The sequence below is a fragment of the Polypterus senegalus genome, chromosome 13 (genome assembly GCF_016835505.1).
Source record: "Polypterus senegalus isolate Bchr_013 chromosome 13, ASM1683550v1, whole genome shotgun sequence".
Classification (NCBI taxonomy): domain Eukaryota; kingdom Metazoa; phylum Chordata; class Cladistia; order Polypteriformes; family Polypteridae; genus Polypterus; species Polypterus senegalus.
Genome location: NC_053166.1, coordinates 19,924,011 through 19,946,082, shown reverse-complemented (window position 1 = coordinate 19,946,082; position 22,072 = coordinate 19,924,011). Strand labels below are relative to the sequence as shown.

The 22,072-nt window shown below is 34.2% G+C and overlaps 1 protein-coding gene across 3 annotated transcripts in view; it reads right to left on the bottom strand.

Annotated features, from left to right (window-relative positions):
• The window catches only part of LOC120543163 (bifunctional heparan sulfate N-deacetylase/N-sulfotransferase 1), a 247,751-nt gene that overhangs the window by 28,364 nt on the left and 197,315 nt on the right, over positions 1-22,072 (bottom strand). For all 3 annotated transcript variants that reach the window (XM_039776066.1, XM_039776065.1, XM_039776067.1), the window contains 6 exons: positions 18,059-18,541; positions 17,614-17,701; positions 16,933-17,087; positions 14,560-14,745; positions 9,343-9,471; positions 2,415-2,597 (listed from right to left, as the gene is read on the bottom strand). In XM_039776066.1, coding sequence (XP_039632000.1) covers positions 2,415-2,597; positions 9,343-9,471; positions 14,560-14,745; positions 16,933-17,087; positions 17,614-17,701; positions 18,059-18,541 — 1,224 coding nt within the window. The remainder of the gene's footprint in view (positions 1-2,414; positions 2,598-9,342; positions 9,472-14,559; positions 14,746-16,932; positions 17,088-17,613; positions 17,702-18,058; positions 18,542-22,072) is intronic.

The window sequence follows — 22,072 nt, the reverse complement described above, 5'->3', positions numbered from 1 at the left end:
AATTAAATTTCTGAAACTAGTGCAGACATGTAGGAAAGTGGAGGAAACAAAGTGATGATACAGAGGACTGTGATTCACACCTCATTTTCATCTTTTCCTTTATTCACAGTAAGGCATGATTGAGCTTGTGAGCGTGTATAGTCCTTCTTTGTGACTAGTGACTACTTATCCATGAGCTTTTCAAATCTGGATAGCGCTCTTCAAACCATTCAAGAAATGTAGTTAAACAAACACATGAGCCTGACATTATGAGGCTAGGCTTATATTTTTAGAACAAACATACATCTACAGGTAAAAATTCCGAACTGATTGACATGAAATGAAATGAAAAGAGATTCTTCAGTGAAAACTTTTAACTAGTTCTACAGACTTGCCCTTTTTATAGCGTATAAAATTTGCTTTGTTTGTTTAAAACAAATATGAATCATGGAAACACTTCAGTGAAAGCACATGAACTGCGGTGGTTTTACCTTTAAAAAATGAGTCTACAAAAGGAGACCACTTTCAAATCCATAATGTAAAGAAAACCTTAAAGAACTGAACTATTTATGTCAATATAATATGTTCATCTATGAGGCGTTGTGAAGAATAAACTTAAAAGGCACTGAAAGCGTAACGACAAACAGAATTAAAAGGCTCTGCTCAGACTAGTGTAATGGTATGTACGGTGTTATTGGCACAAAAGGTGTTACTGAACTACAACCTGTCCAAAGGGGAACATCAAAGACTTCTGTTGCTGTTCACGAGACCGAAATCCATCCATCTTAAATAAAACATGTTAAAGTAGTGCCTCAGAAACTTAATCACACCTGCCCTTCTTCCAAAAGGAAAGGACTATTATATACTCCTAGCAAATGTATTTTACTGTATTTGTAAAATAATAAAGCAAATCTGTTTTACACAAAACTATGAAAAATCTATTACCCCCAAACTGGACTGCAAGGATGTGAAATGTGGTTATAATTTTCATCCTTACAACACTTGCTTGGGTCAGAGGACCCAGTACAGGATCCTTCCTGAGACTCTCTGGCAGCCATGTACAGACGTAACCAGTGGAGTGGGTCTTGTAAGTGCTGCTCTTTAAATGTTTGATCATTTTTTGTGGTAACTGCTGGTGGCTATCTGTGAAACTACAATGTCCACATTACAACAGCATTACAACAGCTCTCTGAAGCAGTTTCTTATCAGCCTGAGCTAAAACAGACTAAACAATGTTATTGATTGTTATACCTGCCTTGCACTCTCCACCTTGTACTTTTTAACTTGCACTGCGCTTTTATTGCTCTTTAATTAATATTGTTTTTATCAGTATGCTGCTGCTGGAGTATGTGAATTTCCCCTTGGGATTAATAAAGTATCAATCAATCAATCAAAAGAGGTTCTTGGCCTTGGCCAAGCAAATGGAGCTTTTGAACACTGCAAGTAGACGTCCTGGTGACGTCAGCTGAGCACCCTCTCCCTCTCTCTTTGTTACTCTACTCCCATAATATAATAATATAGAACAGTTCCACCATCTTCACCTGTTGGCTGTGATTTAATGACCACAAACAAGTTCACACAGATGTCAGATTTATTTGAAACCACTAATTTGGTTTGATAGGAATGGCAGAAGTGAAATGTTGACTTCTGAGACTGGCTAGACCTCTCTGTATGACATTGTTTTAGAAACACCAGTTAATTAAAAATTAAAAAAAAAAAAACTCTGTTGGGATGAATGGTTTGTTATCACCAAAACTAAAATGAAATGGTCTTCTGGATTAGGTAGCGAACCACCAGTTAAACAAAAGTGGAAGGAACCCTGCCCTCTTTAAGGAAACAATAATATATCACAGTACATTGGCTTCTGTATACTCATATAACTTGGTGGACCCCTGGTTAATTTCACTGCATAAACTTGAATGTGATTTACAAATGAGTAAACAATATAAAATACTTATATAATACTGCTATCTAGCTATAATTTACTTATTTATATATTTTTTACAAGAGGCCATTCTATTTTTGTTATTCAACTATAAACACTGACAACAATACAGAAATGTTAAGTGCTTTACTGTTCAAACAAAATACACATTAACTGCATTACATAATTTACCAAAAAGCATATTCCAATGATTAAAAAAATAAACTGCAATAAAGAAAAAACAAACTTAAAAGAGGGAACTAAAATGCTAAAGTTTCTTGTAAATTATACACAAAATGGAGAAACTAATGAGACTGATAAGAAAAAGTTATTTTAAAGTAAATGTATATACAGAATTGTCGCCTTGAAAGAGTATACCATTTTCACTGTGAAACACTTCATGCAATGATAGAAATTGTGCCAAAAGCAAACATCAGTGCTTTTAATTTTCAGTGAAACATTTGTATATTCTGAACAAACACACAGAAAACAAGCTCTCAGATGCCCATACCTGCCAAAGTGGATCCCGTTCCTCTGGAAATATCTGGAAGTATCTTTGTGCCAACTGGACAGGGGGTAGGGTTTGCAATTTCAAGTTGGTCCAGGACTGAATAAACTTGATGAGATTTTTAAAAGTGTACAGTCCAAGGCGGTCATTACCATAATTTGATAGGTGAGTCATAAAAATACTGATCTAAAAGGAGGAAAAAAAAAAAAAAGATAATTTCTAAAATGGAATGTCTAAAGTATTTCCAAAATATGCAAGTAAAAATTGAAAGGTGGTCCATTTTAACGTCAAGTTAATAAAATATTGCATTGGCTTCCATTACTATAAGCATTAACTTAACTTGGTTAGTATAAAATACGTAGTCAAGACCCACACTTATTGGTGCACGGACTACAATGTTGTGTTGTACCAATCAGTAGTGTATGTATATGTGTGTGTGTGTGTATATATATATATATATATATATATATATATATATATATATATATATACACATACATACATACATACATATACACTACTTGAAAATAAATATTGTATAAAATTGTATGTAAATGTTATATATAATGGCGGCATAGTGGTGCAGTGGTAGTGCAACTACCTCGCAACAAGAAGTCTGGAGGTTGCGTCCTAGGTGCTCCCTGTGTTTGCATGGGTTCTCAACTGTGTACTCTGATTTCCTAAAAACATGCCGGTTATGTGGACTGATAATGGTAAAATGTGTGTGTGTGTGTGTGTGTTCACTATGTGCCCTTTCATGGAGTTGTTCCTGCTCTGCTCCCTATACTTGCTGGGACGGGCTCCAGCTTTCCCACACTCCTAATATCAATAGCCAGACAGACCAATATGCTGCCGGCTATTTAGAATGTATGTATTTATTTCTGGACAATGTATTTTTGTCAAATGTTATGAGGAACATATAAGTAAAAACTAAACTTGACTTAACTTGAATCTGTGTCTGTTGGTATAATTGGCCTAATGAGGTGGAGCCCCACAGTTTCAAGCAGAAATTTAACCTCAGTCAGGCAGTTTGGTGGGGCATGGTGGATAAATGGTCAGCACATCTGAGTTATGGATCAAGTACTTTGCATTCAAATTCCTCACTTAGTGTTTGACTGTATAAAAGTCTGTGTGGAGTTTTCTCCAAGTGCTGCAATTTTACTCCCACTTTTCTAAGACAGGCTGGTTATGTTAATTAGCAAATCCAAATTTTCCCCTAAGCAAGTGTGAACGTGTGCATGAATGGGCCCTGCAATGGTTCATGGATGGTTGCCTTCCGCCTGATGATAAATTATGTTACTTTGCCTCTTTGTATTTCTCTTGCTCTGCCTGGATACATTGTTTTGCAATGTCATATGACACTACTTTTTGGAGCTATTAATGTTTAAATTACAGTAGGAGTATACAGGAAAAAAAATCATTTTTGAAAATGAACACCCTGTAGTTATTTAGCAAGTGATTTCAAATGTCTAAGGTCTGATGGCCATTCTAAATGTTAGCCTGAGGGGCCAATTGTCCTTGGCACACAGAAATTCCTTTTCCCACATCTGAAAGAGAAGGAGATCTGGTTACTTCTGTTTAAACAAAATAGCCTAAGGCTTTGGAATACAGTATAACAGAATGTGGCACATACTTTTAAGTCAATTTTCTTTCACTGGAGGAATAGTGGGCAGCAGCTTACCTTGGTGATTTGACTTCAAAAAGATTAGTTTACTTACTCATTTTCAACTATATTTATCATTGCAAACATTTTTATGCAAGGGATAATGAGTTTTTTCTTTATTTTGCTTCTGTATCAACTAAGATGAAAAAATATATTTTGTGGCAGCCCATCAATTTCTACGTAGCCTTTACTACTTTCAAAAACAAAGGCATTATTGTGGTGTCATATCAATGCACTAAAGAAAATCATAAAAAATATTTTCACTGATACAAATAAAATGAAAGAATAAATAGGCATGTTTTGAAGTGTCCTCTGTAAGCAAGTGGAAATCAGTAGAAGTAGAATGAGAAGCAAAAAAAAAAAAAAATATAGGGCTGGCTGAGAGTAGGAGTAAAAAAGAGGAATATGAAAGATTAAGGAAGCATGATTGCGCAATGGTAGCTCTGCTGCCCCTCAGTCAACAGACTGCATGTTGTCCACATGTCTTTGTGGGTTTCCTCTGGTTTTCCTCCCACAGTCCAAAGTCATGCAGGTTAGGTAAATTGATGATGCTAAATTGGCCCTGATGTGTGTTTGTCCTGCAATAGACTAGCGCCCTGCTCAGAACTTGTTCCTGCCTTGCGCCCTATGTTAGCTGGGATAGGCTTCCACGACACTGGCCAGGATTAAGCGAGTCAGTAAATTACATGACATGAACGATTAAACATGTAAAGCCAAAGCAGGTTGAAATTTGATATTAACAGTTGATTGAACCTGGTCATAGAAGGCTTCTGACTTAAGCGTTTTTTTCTGCTTCAACCGGGATTTAAAAAAGAAAAAAAAACTTCTAATAAGGATATGGAAGCCACTTTTATACATATACCCCAGAAATTTCTAGGTTAAAAATCCAAGGAATTTAGCGGTGAACACTTATTAACGTACACTATGGCAAGCATTACATTTCCTGGATGCAAAACGTCCATAACCAGAGAGTTAAAATTTCTGTCTAAAACAAAACAAAAGGTGAATAGAAATAGTCAAATGCCACATTCATTCTATTAATTTACTTATTATTTAACACAACATACTCAAAACATTTAAATGACCTGGGAACTTGCTAGTTCAACTTTCCTTTGATTCTTGTCTTTGCTGTAGTCACACATGCCATTGATGCAGTAATTTACCTGCAAATCTATGCAAGTCTCTATTTGTGATGTATGCATATTTTTGTAGCTTTGAACTGGGTTATCAGTTTTATGTGGTTGATACTGAGATCTATTTCAGTTTTAAACAAAGATGTTCAGAAGAGAATTCTTATCTCAAGACTTCCATTGGAAATATTAGATGAGTAAGTACTACTCTGCAACAAAACAGAAGCACTAAAGTCTAGCTTAAGAAACTGAGATCCTTTTCAGTCACTCTCAGTAACATTATACCTTGATCTTTTGAAAGGATTTTTGAATTTGATTCTTCCCTTGCCTTTTAAACTCACATAAATCACATTAAGAAAATAAATAGAATAAATAAGTCCACGTCTTAAAAATATCCCATGTTCGCTACTTACTGTCCTTTTCTTAAGCTGAGAAGCTTGTTCAAAATTACATCCTGCATTGACTACTCTGTTCAGCCTTCACGGCCTTACTGTGTCTTATAAGATTGAATATAATTTTTTTGTATTTTTTATTGATAGCCTATAAAGCTTTAAAGCCTTGTATTTGAGTACATCTGTAACCCCCTGCATCACTACAGTCCTAATGCACAGCCACTGTTGCAGGCAATCTTGTCATGTCCAAAAAAAAAATCTGTGCTCTGTGGGAGATAAAGTGTTCAGTTCTACTGCATCCAAACTTTGGAGTGGCCTCACAAAACTAATTACGTCAGCTGCCTCAATCATTCTTCTAAAAGGCAACCTAAAACACATTTGTTCAGAACAGCCTTTAACTTACAATGACAACCTCTCAGTTCACTCTGTCTGTCTGTCTGTCTGTCTGTCTGTCCAGATGCCAGTAACGATAAATGACATAAATGAAAAATTTGTTCATAATAACTTTTGCATATTTATTTCGGTTTATTGTTTAGTATTTTAACTCAGAACTCTGCTTTTCGTGTATTTATATTTTATTTGGTGTTTACAGTTTGATATTAGTGTGTATCCAGTTTTGTTTATTTAAAATGTTTCTGTGCTTTTATTCCTGTTGTATCTTTTGGACAATATCTTTTGGTGATATATATATATATATATATATATATATATATATATATATATATATATATATATATATATATATATATATATCTCATTGATATTACTTTAAGCCTTCCTACTCTGAACCACTACCAATTAACATAGAGTTTACTAAAAGTACTCCTAGTTGTTTTCCAGAAATATACTACAGTATATAGATAGCACTTCTTGAAAGGCATTTAACAAATGACAGTGGACACAGTTTTTGAAGAGGTTGAAACAGTGGTTCCCAACCTTTTTTTTGGCCATGCCCCCCCTAGGCCTCTCTAAAATCATTATGTCCCCCACTGTAACATATACCTTATTCTTACCTATTCAAAAAGTGAACGTCTACTCACATGGAGAAAGCCTATAATGCCATTAATTTGGTCAAAAACAAGCTTCCAAAAAACATGGAAACAAAAGAGGGAAAAGATAGTTGAAGTACAGACAAAAAATCACTAAGAAATTGTTAAATAAATATATATATATATATATATATATATATATATATATATATATATATATATATATATATATATATATACACACACACACACACAGGTGCCGGTCATAAAATTAGAATATCATGACAAATTTGATTTATTTCAGTAATTCCATTCAAAAAGTGAAACTTGTATATTAGATTCATTCATTACACACAGACTGGTGTATTTCAAATGTTTATTTCTTTTAATTTTGATGATTATAGTTAGACTTTAGTTAGACTTGTAGCACAACCCTGATCTTTTAAGATTCACTTCTGTGGCACTTCACTCCAGCTCTGTGAGCCTGTTGTTGCCCTGCCCCGGCAACAGACAAACAATCTTACACTGACACAGCAATCACGTTTCGGGACACACTTCAGCGTGATGTTGCCGTTGAGTGCTGGGTGGGGAGGAATCCTAAAAGAGTTCAGAAACCTCACAATATGAAGAAGAAGAACAGGATGATTCGGCTTCTGATTGATTCACGTTGCTGCCCACAATATGCTTCCACATTTTGATAATGTCCACGTTGAATTCCTCCCACCCAATTGCACAGCAGTGCTTCAGCCATTGGATTTTGGCATCATTTGCACCCTGAAAGTGTATTATCGCAAGGAAATTCTGAGAAAAATTCTCGTCAGCATAACTTGTAGACACAAAAAGATTAAAAATAACGTGAAAGAAGCTATTGAAATGATTGCAAACGCATATAGGCAAGTTAAAGAAAGCACTGTACTGTAGTGACAAATACAGAATCTCATTACAAAGAAATTTTCATTACAGTGAAATATTTTTTAGGTCCCTGGCACTTCGTTGTAACAGAATTTTACCTGTATATAAATGACTCTGTAAAAAATAAAAATAAAAATTATTTGTTTATTTTTTTCTATCATTTTTAACAGTGAATTTCTGTTTTTTCATTTTATAAATTGGTTAACGTATCTAAATTCTTGAATTGCTCCCCTAAAAAATGTAATTGCCCCATGTTGAGAATCACCGGGTTAGAGTAACATCATCTAAAAATACCCACAGGAGACAACAGAAAGTGCCTGATGTAGATGGTAGCAATACGTTGAGAAGGGATAATATATTGATTTGCTTAGCAGACATCACAAAAACTTGAAAGGGGAGGCAAAGATGACATGGTTGGAGGCGGTGTCTGATGATAAAATATTGAAGGAATGGCTTTCATACCTAAGAATGCCGAGGACATTGGAGAAAAGGATTTTGGGGCAACAGGGTAACCTGGGTAAATCCGGGAAAACAGCCATTAAACTGGCAATGCTGAACAAACACTATCGAGATTCATTAATATACTGTATGTTAATCTTGTGGCAACGATAAAATACACAGTCTATTATATTAGGCAAACCAAGTACAGTGAGCTTTACTAAATGGAAATAAATCAGTCTTCTACACTGTATATGACAAATGTTTGCATAGCTCAGTCTTAACCAAGCACCTCTGCCACCTAGCTGACATAGCATAGTTGAATGTAAGTTTTCATTATATCCTAATTAGAAGGTGATTTATCCAGATTGGTATAAATTGTACCAGACCTAAGACTGATTACAACTGTCTAAAAAACAGTAACTTATCATCATGAGAATAAACTGTACCCTGAATCTGCACCATGTTAAATCTACCAGGTAACAGCTTTATTATGGGATTGGCAGAGTTGTTTCCCATGGTGTAGATAGGCTGGCAATCCTTACTTAGCCCATGGGCTTTTGACCTTTAGGTATTAAAAGAAGAGGAGGAGTATCTTGGTAGTTTTTAAAAATAATGCACTCCTTTAAAGAAGTGTTTAGCAAACAGCTGGCAGTACTACTCTTCAATCCAGCCAGCCCAAGCTTGATAAAGTGTGTATTAATTAACAATTTGTAAGATTCCACAATTCCTTAAAGTCCCAAGACAATGGTGTACAATTTTCATCAACAATATACATTAAAAAAATCTGATAAAATATCATATCCGACATCTCCAACAAAAAAAGGTTTGGTATATATTTATATATTTTCTTCTTATTTAATGGATCCATAGGAGAGAAACAAGTGAATTCTACATTCAGGTGGAGCCTCTCTGGCTAACAAATACACTATTTTAGCTTTTATACTGTAGTTCCTAGATATGAAAAGCAGTAAATCATCCTATAGATTGTGAAAAAGTTGGAAAGATGATAAAAAAAAAAAAACTTATCACATATTCAAACCAGCTCAACGTTTTGGAAAAGGTTTATGGAGATCCTTAGTACTTATAAAAGTAATGTGTACATGAGTATACATATGTTTAAAATGGAAATAAAAGAATACATTTAAAAAAAGCTGAAAAATAAATTAAAACAATTCCCTTCACAGTTGTTACATGGAGATTGCATTTACATTTGTGAATGGGTTTGATTTCAGTAATAAATAAAAAAAAAAAAAATACTGCTGACCTTGACTCTTTTTTCCCACAAAAGAACATAAATGGCAGAAACAGATAAACTGAAAATGAAGGCCAATGCTGCAAAAAGACAATGTTATGGGACTGAACATATTAAATGAAGAAAAAGCAACATTAGAAAAGTTTGCCTACCGGGTTCAGCAGGACAGTAAGAAAGAGTTCTCCCCCATTAATGATTTTATCAAGCTCCTTAGGACCTCCTGGGTACTCATTGTAGAAGATAGTGTGAGTAAATAAGCCACAGGTTTGTCGAGGAAGAACCTTGAAAACAGAGGAAAAAGGGAATTAAAATGGCATGAGCCGATTTGTTTTCTTTTCCTTTCTTTCATCAACAAAGTATTTTATTCACGGTATGCCTGAAGTTTACTAAATTTATTTATTTGCTTGACACCTTTATCCAAGGTGACTTACAACATTTGAGATGCAGTTGTTCACATTCTTTGGAGCAAAGGCAGGTTAGGTGACTTGCTCATGGTCACACAGTGTCAGTAGTGGGATATAAACCCACAACCTTTAGATTTGTAGTTCAATGTCTTAACCACTATACCACAATGCCTGCCAAAAACACTACAATACAATATTTTGAATTTTGTTCAATATTCACTAAATTGACATAAATGGGAACTATGAAAATAATTTACTGCAACATATTTATTGTTTTTCTCCTAATTTTCATTATCAGTAAATCTTGTTTTTATATGGTGTCACAAAGAGGAAACATCATCATAAGGCACTTTACAAGACAAATAAGATTTCTATACATTTTTTACAATATATATAAGCACAAGTATAAACATGAATAGCGTATTGTTAGATTCTAGAAGGAAACTGAAAAAGCTCCATCATCATAAATACTGAACAATACAATAGATAAACAGTGCCAGTCTGGGGGAGAATTTGTTATAACAAGGTCATTTTAGTGTACAGTAAAGCAGTCAATATCAATGAGTTCATTTAGAAATAAAAAAAAATAACATTCAAGTTATGTTATATTTAAGAAGTACAATGGAATTTACATTTAGCTTGTATTCAAATGAATGCTACAACAGATAAAAGTCATAGCATGGCCTAAGCAGATTTCTATTTAATAATATGAGCTAAATGTTCAACAATACTTATATTTGAGGCTTAAATAAACAACAAGCAGACAGATGTCAAGGAGTATTCAGCTATGTAACAAATTTAATAATACATTTGATTTATATAGCGCCTTTCCCATGCTCAAGGCACTTCACAGAGTTTAAGAAAGAATGGCAGGGTATACAGTATATAGCATTGCACTAAACCAAATAAATAAATAAAGAAGAGTAAGATACTAAATTCAGAGAAATGCCAAACAGACAACATAATTGATGGTCTAGCACACACACAGGTTACATGAGCATCTTGGCATAGAGGTAAACTGAAAGAAGGGTAATAAAGTCAGGTAGAGCTAAAAGCCTTCAATACACAGATTTACCAGTGTACACAGGTCTCCTGTGGCGTTTTATTTACTATTTTAATTTAGCTGCACAGTTTTCTTTACTTGAAGGTGAAATGTGATCACTGTGTTTGAGCGGACTATTTTGAACTATTTCTACTTTATTGGCATTATGGGTAGGATAACCACTGAAGAGAGAACTGCAGTAATCCAAAGGAAAGATGATGAAAGTATGACAAAGAACTTCTGCACCTGAGAAAAGCAGCTATGGGCATACATTTTTGGTATTTTTAATTGGTATAACAGCCTCTGAGTCCTGCGACACTGAATTGCATACCGGTAAGTGGGAAATAATAATGAAAGAAATAATTAAAACATCAATTGCTCACTGCAGCAAATAATGTGTTTGAATTCATATAGAAGCACAAAGACAAGTGCTTTAAATGGATATCGGAAAACAGGATATTGTTCTGTTTTCATACAGGACGATACAAGATAAAGTAGATAAAAATAATATAAAAGATTTAGTCAAGTTTAATTATCCAACAAAAGTCCGAGGCACATATGCATTTACACGCAGTTACCAAGAGTCAAAGACAATCAGAAGCATGTATGGCTTCTACTATCACTAGAGCCTAAAACAGGAATGACCAAGGATTTCAGATGGAAAATTATGTTAAAAAGGATTTTAGTACGTACATCTAAATAAACACTACCAATCTGAATGGCAATCTAAATATGGGCAAAACAGATTTTTGCATGTTTGCTTAGTCTTTGTATAATTTTCCACTTTTAAAGGAAAGGGAAGCAGAAATTAATTAAAATAACAATGTTTCACTGAATGTGTGTGATTTTGCCTTAGAATACTCTTTATATCAGGTCTAAAACCTGAGATTCCAAATCCAAGTTTCTGTTCAAATGTTCACCTTCAATAAGTCAGCAGTTTCCTGAAAAACGTCACTAAATGCAGAATGGCACTACTTTTGCATACTTAGAATGTAAATTGGTAAATATAATCCCAATAAACTTGCTAAAGAATATTTCCAAGAAGTAAGGTATTGTCAGTTAATACCAGACTGTGTCTGTAATATCATGCAAAAGGTTTTTATTAAGCATCAAGCCAGCAAATGGCATCATGTAACATCTGGTAGAATAACATTTTCTGCATTAATGCTTTAGGTTAACTTCTGCACACTATTTTCCAGTCTATATCCCAATGGACCTTAGCCTCATATAGGGAAGGTTGGTTCTCAGATTTCAACAAAAAGCAATGCAGTACTTTCAAATGATGTCATTTGCTTCTGCAGCTCTAACTGTGAGGACAAAAATTGCAACACCTTCAATACACAGATCTTTTTATCCTGATATCTGACTTCAAGATTTACAAGTCAGGGGAGGATCACTTACCTGCCTGCTCTATATTATTTTTAGCCTGTTAGGCAAAATGTCTTTATTAATCAATAAGTTCATTCGATCTCCCTCTAACAAGATATACAGGTACTTTAAAAATGATATATCTGAAACGATGGCAAAATATTATAGTTTTAAGTAAACTTGTATGATAAGAAAAAGGCAATGGGAGGATAGTAATTTGTTGATTTGATGTTATTTCTCATGCCAATGTTATTTTGGAAACAGACAAGAGTGTCCAGAATTTAAATGTTATGATTTAAGGCCCCTGCGGTGGGTTGGCACCCTGCCCAGGATTGGTTCCTGCCTTGTGCCCTGTGTTGGCTGGGATTGGCTCCAGCAGACCCCTGTGACCCTGTATTCGGATTCAGCGGGTTAGACAATGGATGGATGGATGGATTTAAGGCCCAAAAAAGAACTGCTGACTGCTATAACAAAATTATGGATTCTGGGTCCATTCCTTATATTTATGAAGTGCCTCAGAGGAAGAAAATGTTCTAAACATGTTTAGATACCTCAGAGTGATGCAAAATATGCCCTTCTCTTAGGAGTAGGGGCAATACCATTTTTACCAGTTCTCCTTATTTGGGAAACTACCCTTAACTTTAACACAATTTACAATAGCTTTTTCTAACCTGCTAGAAGCTGCCAGAAGAGAGCTTTCAGGCAGAGATTGACACACACATTCCAGGAAAGGCAGAATGTTATGGAAATGCTGGACAATAATGAACTTGTAAAAAGATATCAATTTAACAGAGATATAATAATATTCTTTACGTGTCTTGTATGACACGGGATCACTCCATCAACGTGGAGAATCAATGTGCCGTCAGCCAAAATGAAAGTGTCCATTTTACATTTTTTTGGTCAAAGCGAAAAGTTAGCTTTGCAATAGTGATAATTCGGGTATGTCACAACCAACAATTTCTTGAATCTTGCTCCAAACGTCCATGCACACGAGTTAACATGGAGATTTATAAATTTAACCACAACTCCACGTAAGGAAGTGTTAAAGCAAGCTGCAATAATGCAAATCACTGGTTTCCCTACAGTTGTTGGTGTGATGGACGGCACACATATAAAGATCATTACCCCAAGTGTGGATAAACATGGATTTGTGATATAACAGTATTGACACAGAGGTGGACAAGGATATAAACTGTATTATTCTTGATGTTATTGTGAAGTGGAAACAATTACTGCAATATTCTACTTTATTATGTTTTTCTTCTCCAATTACTACTTTATTAATATTATATACTATTACTTAGATTATCTTTGTGGTGAAGGCTTGGCATTAGTATCTGAAAACTACAAAATGTCATCATGGTTTCCAAGTAAACTACAAAATGCCTTCATGAGCACCATTTTATGGCTTAATGAGGTTAAAAACCATGATTTCAGTTATTCTCCACCATGAACTCCAACTCTTCACTGACAGTGGGTGTAGGACGCTACAAAACTACATTTTATGTGCTACTCCAGGGTAGAACAAATTACTATGCTAGTCAGACTTCGTGCAATTCCTAGAAGTAATTCTGAGGTGCCTGACAAACATGAGCACTGGAAAGGTTACGAAGCACACAGTAGTAAGATGACGCTTTAAGTGTACAATATTACAGATCGAGATGTAAAAGCAAGGAAGGTGCTATTTGTTATAAATTAGCAATGCAGACTGAACAAATTTCACATTCCATACTTCTTTTGAAAGTAAATTTAATTTTCGAAAATGCCAAATTCCATTTTCATTGTAACAACTGGTTGTGAGAAGTTGACATAAGCTACATTACTTGGATGTATGACAGACACATTATTATTATTATTACTACTGTCAAGCTTACCAAAAGATCCACAGGGAGTTCATAGGAGTATACTTGGTGTCCCACTCAATGCAATTGCAATTAAAATCTAAGTAAACACTTACTTCCTACAGGAAGTATAAAATACAATATCAGTGTTCAGAATCTTTTGTAGCCTCACCCTCTGCCCCCCAAAAACCTTTGTTAGTTATTTAAGTTTTGAAATCCCATTTGTATATATATTAAAGCAATACAGAAATTATTTTCAAAATTACATTATAGGTACTGGTTCTAATATTCTTGATAGTCACTATTCGACATGTCACTTATCTCTTCTAAAATATTTAAACTCAACCATTTAAAGGATTTCCTTTTCATATATCATCCTCCAGACGTTCTTAACCTCTTATACTATTATTCATATTCAAAGTCTGTATGATTCATTCATTATTACTGTATATTCTGAACTGTTTTGTATTACTGCTCACTATTAAAGATGTTATATAACACTGAAATAAAGTAACTGATACAATGAGCTAAAGTAAAAATGCAACGTCTCAACAAAAAAAAAATACAACTATCCTTTTAAAAGCCATTAGCTTGGGTGTATCAGTCAGAATTGCAGTATTATTATTATTAATTTTTTTTTTTTTGACCCCGACAGATAACTGAAACGGTGGCATCTCCATAGAAGAGTGAAAATGACAAATAAATCCTTACACTGATTCCGCTGTGTATAAAGCCTCTGCGATACCGTGCTGGCTTCAGATGAGGATATTCTTCTGTGCTGGTAACCTTAATACCCCAAACTTTTTTCCAGGCTTCATACAATTGGACATGAACAGGATACACTCCAGAATGGTGAGGTGCAACAGCATATCCCATATTGGTAGGAATGCCATGTTCCTAGAAACGAAATGTAACAGCTTTAATTCAAATAAAAGTCAATTATACGCATGCTAAATACTGTATATATTGTAAAGTTTACAAATTATCAAAAAATAAATGGAAATCATCAGAGACATTTAGGATCAATACTAAGTACTAAAGTATTAAAGTCTTTGCAAATTCAAAGAATATTAGATAGATAGATAGATAGATAGATAGATAGATAGATAGATAGATAGATAGATAGATAGATAGATAGATAGATAGATAGATAGATAGATACTTTATTAATCCCAAGGGGAAATTCACATAATCCAGCAGCAGTATACTGATACAAAGAAACAATATTAAATTAAATAGTAATAAAAATGAAAAGAATTAAAATAAAATTAATGTTCGCATTTACTCCCCCGGGTGGAATTGAAGAGTCGCATAGTGTGGGGGAGGAACGATCTCCTCAGTCTGTCAGTGGAGCAGGACGGTGACAAAATTAATAAAGTATCTATCTATCTATTACACTGAAAAAGATGACAGGCCTTTTAAAAAACTGAAGCTTTCTGCACTTTCCAAAAAGGCTGTTCGAGAGGTCATTTGTACTCTACAAGTTGACAAATTTTAGAAAATAAAAATGTCTGTGACTAAATCAGTCATAAATATTCTGTTTAGTGATATATAAAATAAGTCTGCAATATAATTACAAACATTAAAGTGCCCGATTTGTTTGTTGTATTTTTAGGTTAACAAAAAACCACCTCAATTGGTCATCTATGTGCAGTTCTTATTTTATGGCATTTTACATATCTTCATTTTCTTTGTGGATAATAATATTTTATTAGTTTGGCACTTTCATTTGATAAATTCTAATGTGGCCTGCACCTTACCCGATTATGAAATCTAACCTATGATATAATAAATCTTTGAGTTTGAGGACTTTAGATGCAAGTGGAAGAATCTACTCACTCTCGAGTTTTACCATAATATTAATTGAACATATTAATCTGCCTAAACAACTGGCATAGTACGTAAAACTATGGAGGTATTTGCACTGATGGTTGTTCCTTCAGTTGTAATGTCCCAACATCTGCACAGACTGGCCAACCAACTTCAATATATCGATGGATATTCAGTTAACACAAAAAGTGTTGTCGCCCAGAGTCCAACAAAGAAAGCTTTTCTTAACCAAAATCAAATTTATGCTGTTGAATGTGTAACATTGAAGTCTGCACCAATGGAGATAATACTTTTTGGTATAAAACGTACTCTTTCACAGCACATAAATAATTATCTCAATAATTAGGTGGAGCTAATTGTTTAATTCTAAAATGCATATAAACTGTTGCATATTACGTATATTAACAGCTACACAAGAAGCAACGAGATTGAGTACTTGGTGGTAACTTATCATAAAGCTGTAGGAAATAGTCCGTTTTTTTACAACCACAGTCATAGCAGAACTTCAGTTAAATGCTCACACTGTAGTTCAAAAAAGTACCAAAGGCAGTGGTATACGACTCCACCTAAATATTGTAACACTGTAGAAATAGTGTGCATGTTGTTTTAAATTCCTAAAATATGTGAAATGGATATAGGAGACATTTTAACATTATGTTGTTGCTTAAAAACATAATTAACTGAGGATTTAATATATTCTTATTTTTACTGTTATATACAGTATAAAGCTTAATATGCATTTGACCGGTATTTAAATCCACACTATTGAACCTTTCTCTGCCAAATGTTGCACAGATTATTTGTACAAGGGGAGACCATAGGCTATGTTTCATTGTAAAATTCAGAAGGCGCCTTCCCCCTCGAGGAGGAAACACTAGGCGCCCATTGCTTATGTTTGTCAAGTATAAATCCACAGTATTAAACTCGACTGTACCAAATTTTGCCCTGATTCCCAGTTTGTACCAGGGGACACTGAAGCATACATGTTGCTCCAAACTTAAGACTAGAGAGTGAGGGAGGGAGAGAGAAGGATTGAGATTTAAAATCAGCCAACAGTACTACCCAAAAGGCAGAGGGGCAAACATATTGTAAATGAAAGCAGAAACACAGAGGAATATTGTCATTGTTGCTGGAAGCATAATTTAAAATACAACTCATTTAATGTCAAGTCTTAATTTAAAGTAAAATTTAAATAACTCTTTCAACTATAAAGGTACAGAGGAACAGCAATTTGAAAATTTGCATTTCACTTACAGCAGCAAATTTTTTGTTGAGCATCATCTGTTCAGCCAGCACTGACTGGTTATGAAACAAGTGGGGCTGCATGTGGCTCCACATGTGTGGGAACCACCAGAACTCCTTTACATAGGAGAGTAAGAGGTTATCCCCGTGGTCTTCCTCATCTGTACCTAAAATGTAGGATAATAATAAAAAAAATAAAAAAAAATACAACTGATAAAGTCTCTATAGTTAAAATATCATGCTTCTAACTTTAACATAGAAATACCTGTTACCTAAAATAAATCGCCTTATTACCAAAAATGCACAAATTCAAGCTTTCAATGAATCTTTTTTTAATTCTTTCCATGACATGTTCTATTTTTTACATTATATATAAAACTATTAATATTTTTTTTGTTAAACTTGGATGTGCTGCCAGATTCTGTAACATAATTCTCTATAATCTACGAAACTTCATATTCTTCCTTCATTTTCAAACTTAACTTATTGTCTACATATAACCTCACATACTGTACATACTGTCTACATGTTATATCCTAGCTGTGATTCAGTGGATGAAAGTGAAAGGATGAGCAATCGCGTACTGAAAAGCCATTTTTCTCCCCTACAATAACACTGCTTCATACAAATTTTGTTCAAGTGGTTTACTGCACAGAATGGCAACACAAAGGTGAAAACCGTATTTATACGTACCTGTGTGAAAAAATTTCCCTGAGAATCCAAGATTGAAGGTGAAATTTGGAACATGAACTTGCAGTTCATTTTGGGTGTTGAGCAGAGCCTATAAAGTACAAAGTAGACGGTGATAAATACAGTTCAGGCGTTTCTGAACTCCAGCAGCCAACCACATCTTAATACCTTCTAATTGCAGACACAAATAATAAAAATAACGGTAATAACAAACAATATCAAAGCAAAAGTATTTCTAAATTGAAATAATCTAAGTATGGCATAAATTAATCTTAATTAAACAATTTAGGCTATCAAATAGCTTTATAGGTGACTATTTTCCTTGAAACATCATAAATAAAATCCCTCTAAAATATATTTGGACAAAATATTTTATATTTTAACATACAAAAAGCTGATCATTTAAAAAAGCCAAGTCATACAAACAAGGACAATGCGTTTAATGAACCTTGACATCTTCTACTTTCATACGTGTTCCCTCTTTGCCAACAAAAATGTCATCGATGTCCACCAAGATGTACCGATCAAGGGACAATGAAAGCCTTTTGCCAGTCAGGAAAGACACAGCGTCTACAAAGACTAGCTTGTGCAACCAGAAGTTGAGATTGTTTCCAAAGAGGACCCTCTGGATGCCATCATGAAGACCTAAATCCTGCACCACAGATGTGTGCAGAGCAGCACTAACGCCAAGCTGAGGAATGCTCTCTGCTGATTTGGTTTTGGCCAGAAGAACTGGCTCATATGTGGAGTGATTGGACTGAAAGACCGTCCAGTCATCGCCTGGCAGCAGTCCCCGTTCAACTTCCTTGGCCTTGGTAATATACAGTAGAGGTGATTTTGGATTCACACTGCAGTCCTTTAATCCTAGGTTAGAGTGCAGAAACAGAGGAAATCCTTTCAGCTGGGCACTTAGCAAACTGTTTTCATTTGCCTAGAAAAGAAAGATAAAGCCCATTGTCAAAAATAATCCAAAATATAACATTGGAATATTATTTGTGATTCCCTGATATTAGTTGTAGGCAGCACTCCCTATTTACTCAAGAGACGTGGGAAAAATGCAAAACATGTGTTCTAAATGGCTCCAAACCAGAGTCTATAAACACGTCTGGTGCAGTTTTTTCTTTCTTTTTAATAGCAACACTGCTGACCTTGAATTGTTTCCGAGAAAAACAATTTTACTCAGAGACTAATGGTTTGCAGCAACAATAGCTCTCTATTAAATTTCTTATGCTGTTTGCAGATCAAAAAGCAGGTTCCAAGACTATATATTGAAAGGTATATGAAAAAGAAAAAAGGTTATGTTTGAATATAATGTTTACAATAGGAAAATTATATTAAAGAATAAAGTGAAAGCCACAGCCGTTAAATGAAAGCATAAAACAGCCACTTGAACATGTGAAAAGAGTTGACTCTGCAGACATCAATGAAGCCAGACAAGCACAGCTCATCTTGCGTCAGACATTGTATCGCCCTGAACTATATGATCTGGCAACACATTTGTTTCATCTGTCTGGGAAAGTAACAGCTGCCTCATTCTAATTATATATAGCCATGAGAGTGACAGCAAACTGTACACACGGTCTGGAATATATATATATATATATATATATATATATATATATATATATATATATATATATAGGTATTTTGCAGATAATTCAATAAGCTATGTGATAATAACTTCTTGGGCAATTTTGTCTTAAAATGAAGAAATTATATTTCAATTACCCAAAACCGTTAATAAAATTGTGAACTATTACAGCAGAAAAGAAGAAGCACTTTATTATTAAAATTAAAATCTCGCACTTTTCATACACTTGGATGCCACCTTTGACTAAAACTGAATTAAAAGTCAAACACATTCCACTCATTGAATTTTTGAAGGAGAAAATTTTCAATTTTCCATTTATTTATTTGATGCTTTTTTTCCCAACCCATGTTCCAAATCACAAGCAATTGTGCAAAAGAAAAAAAACTGCAAGTACTAGCTACTGTACTTGAGTACATTATTTTAATTTTGTACTATTTAATGTACACCTGTATTTAAAACACTTCTTTGATACTTTGTCCAAGCACAAAAGGTCAATGGGGAAATAGCCAACTGGAAAAAAGGCATGCCCTAAAATGACAAGGGGACATAGGTCTTTCCCATATGACAAGTGAATGTAATTAAAGCTCAGAAATGTGCCATTAGTTGCATTCACTGTAGATGTATTTTTATAAAATAAATGAAGACCCTCTGTTATGGAGAAAAGACTACATTGTGTGCCATTAGGCAGTGAGTGTAGTAGTACCAGCTCACGCTTTCATCACCAGTCAGATAAAGGGCATCTCTGCTCTTTATTTAAAAGAACTCTTCTCTTGCAAAGACATTAGACAATCACCTTGAAATGCAGGGTGTGTTTTACCTACCAAAGACATGGTGATATAAACAGGAACTCTAAGAAAACATACGAAATGTGGAAATAAGTTTGATTTACTAGTAATTGGCAGGGTGTAAAGGATTCTTTAAATTTGATTATAGATTTAATTAGGCTAAGAGCACATCTGAATTTTGCAGGCCCTAAAATATATTAAACTTCATTACTACAGCAAGTTTTTGATAGTCCAGAATCACTCGTATTGAAACAATTGTTAAACTACAGTATAAAAAGTTTCCCTTACTGCAATACTTAACCTACTAATTTATTAAATACACAGCTGTAAGCTCTAAACAAATAATTTATAATCTGTGATATACATGTCTTCAGAATTTAGGCTGTAAAAGGCTTTGCACACATACATGCTCTGGATTTTGGTGTATTTACATACAGATTCAGCTGACACTACAAAAAGCATTTTACTTTGTGTCAGGCACTATATTATATGACACAAGATTTTTAAACTGTGAGAAGAAGGTCCTTTTGAAGTGCACAGACTGAGACAGACTGGTAATGAAAGGCAGGTACAAGATTGTTGTTAAAAACCAAAAACTTCCAAGACTTTTCTAGTTAAAGGATAAGTTTCAGTTATTCTAATCAATGTTATTTCATCACAATCATATATATTATTTTTCCACATGAAATTGCTTTCTAAAGTGAAACCTATTTTATAAATGAAAGAAAAAACTTTATAATAAAAGTGAAGGGTAGTGGGGTTCTATTATAAAGATGAGCCTTAAAAGTTACTTGCCAAATATTTACTTTTTTAATATTAAGAAAGGGGCAATACTGCCTAATTCACTTCATTAAAAGACTTTTAAAAGTTTCAAGAGAGTAATGAAATTATACTAATGGCCCAAGATGTGTTATTTCTATTTATTGTTTTCAAAAAATGCAGTGATGATATGGAAAAATGAATGTGAATAACTAATGATGACGACCTTATTATAACACCACATAACATTATCAAATCTGTACAATTAACTGGCACAGGAAACCAGAGCTTAAACAGGCAGGAACCAAACCCTGGACTGGGCACTAGTCCATTTTAGCATCTACTCTTGTAACACGCATAGAATCAGCAATTAAACTAACACTCTCTTTGCAGGGTGGGTTAAAACTAACATGAGGGGGTCAGTCAGGGAAGCAGAAAACATTAGTACTTTAGCATAGCAAACTGAAAGTGTAACAGCCCATCTGGTGCACTACCATTCAGAATACAAAATTTCAGTAGGCTTATATATATATATATATATATATATATATATATATATATATATATATATATATATGCATGCTGCCAACTCCTAGTCTTCCAAGTCTTCAGTTTTTTTCTCAATTATACTTATTTCCAACAATGCACACACATGACCAAAACCCTTTAATATAGGAAAGTCAGCTGTCTAAATCACCTGCAGGCAGGGTTAATGTTTGTATTTTCTAAATCAGACAACATGAGCAACAAGCTGGGAGTGCATTCTATAGGGGTCCTAAATTCCAATCCTAAACACCATTTCACATTCTATGCATATTTTGAGCATTGAATCAGATCCTCATTCCCTACAACATTTAATCATTTCAGCTGAAAAAACACAAACAGGAGCAGCACATACTACTGGCAGCTGACACCAATACAGTGTTTATAGAAAGTTAACACTCCATTTCAAAATGAGCACATCAGAATCCATGACACTTTTTATTTTTATTTAGTTACATGAAGTGAAAGAAATCTTCAATAATAAGTGAAAAATGAATGCACGATTATTCAAGTTAAAAGAAAGTCAGTACTTGGTGAAGCATGTTTTGCTCAGATTTCAACCGTTATTCTCCAAGGACAGGTCTGTGTCCACACATGAATAAAGTGCTATAATAACATTAGTATATTGCTGCTTATTGAAGTATTTTATTTGTGTTAATTAAGTTATGAGGGGACCAGTGATAGACAGCATGCTTAAAGTCATTTCACAGATTTTCACATGAATTTAGGTCAGGAATCCCTATAGCACACAGGAACTCCAGTGACAGAATGCTTCCTCTTCATT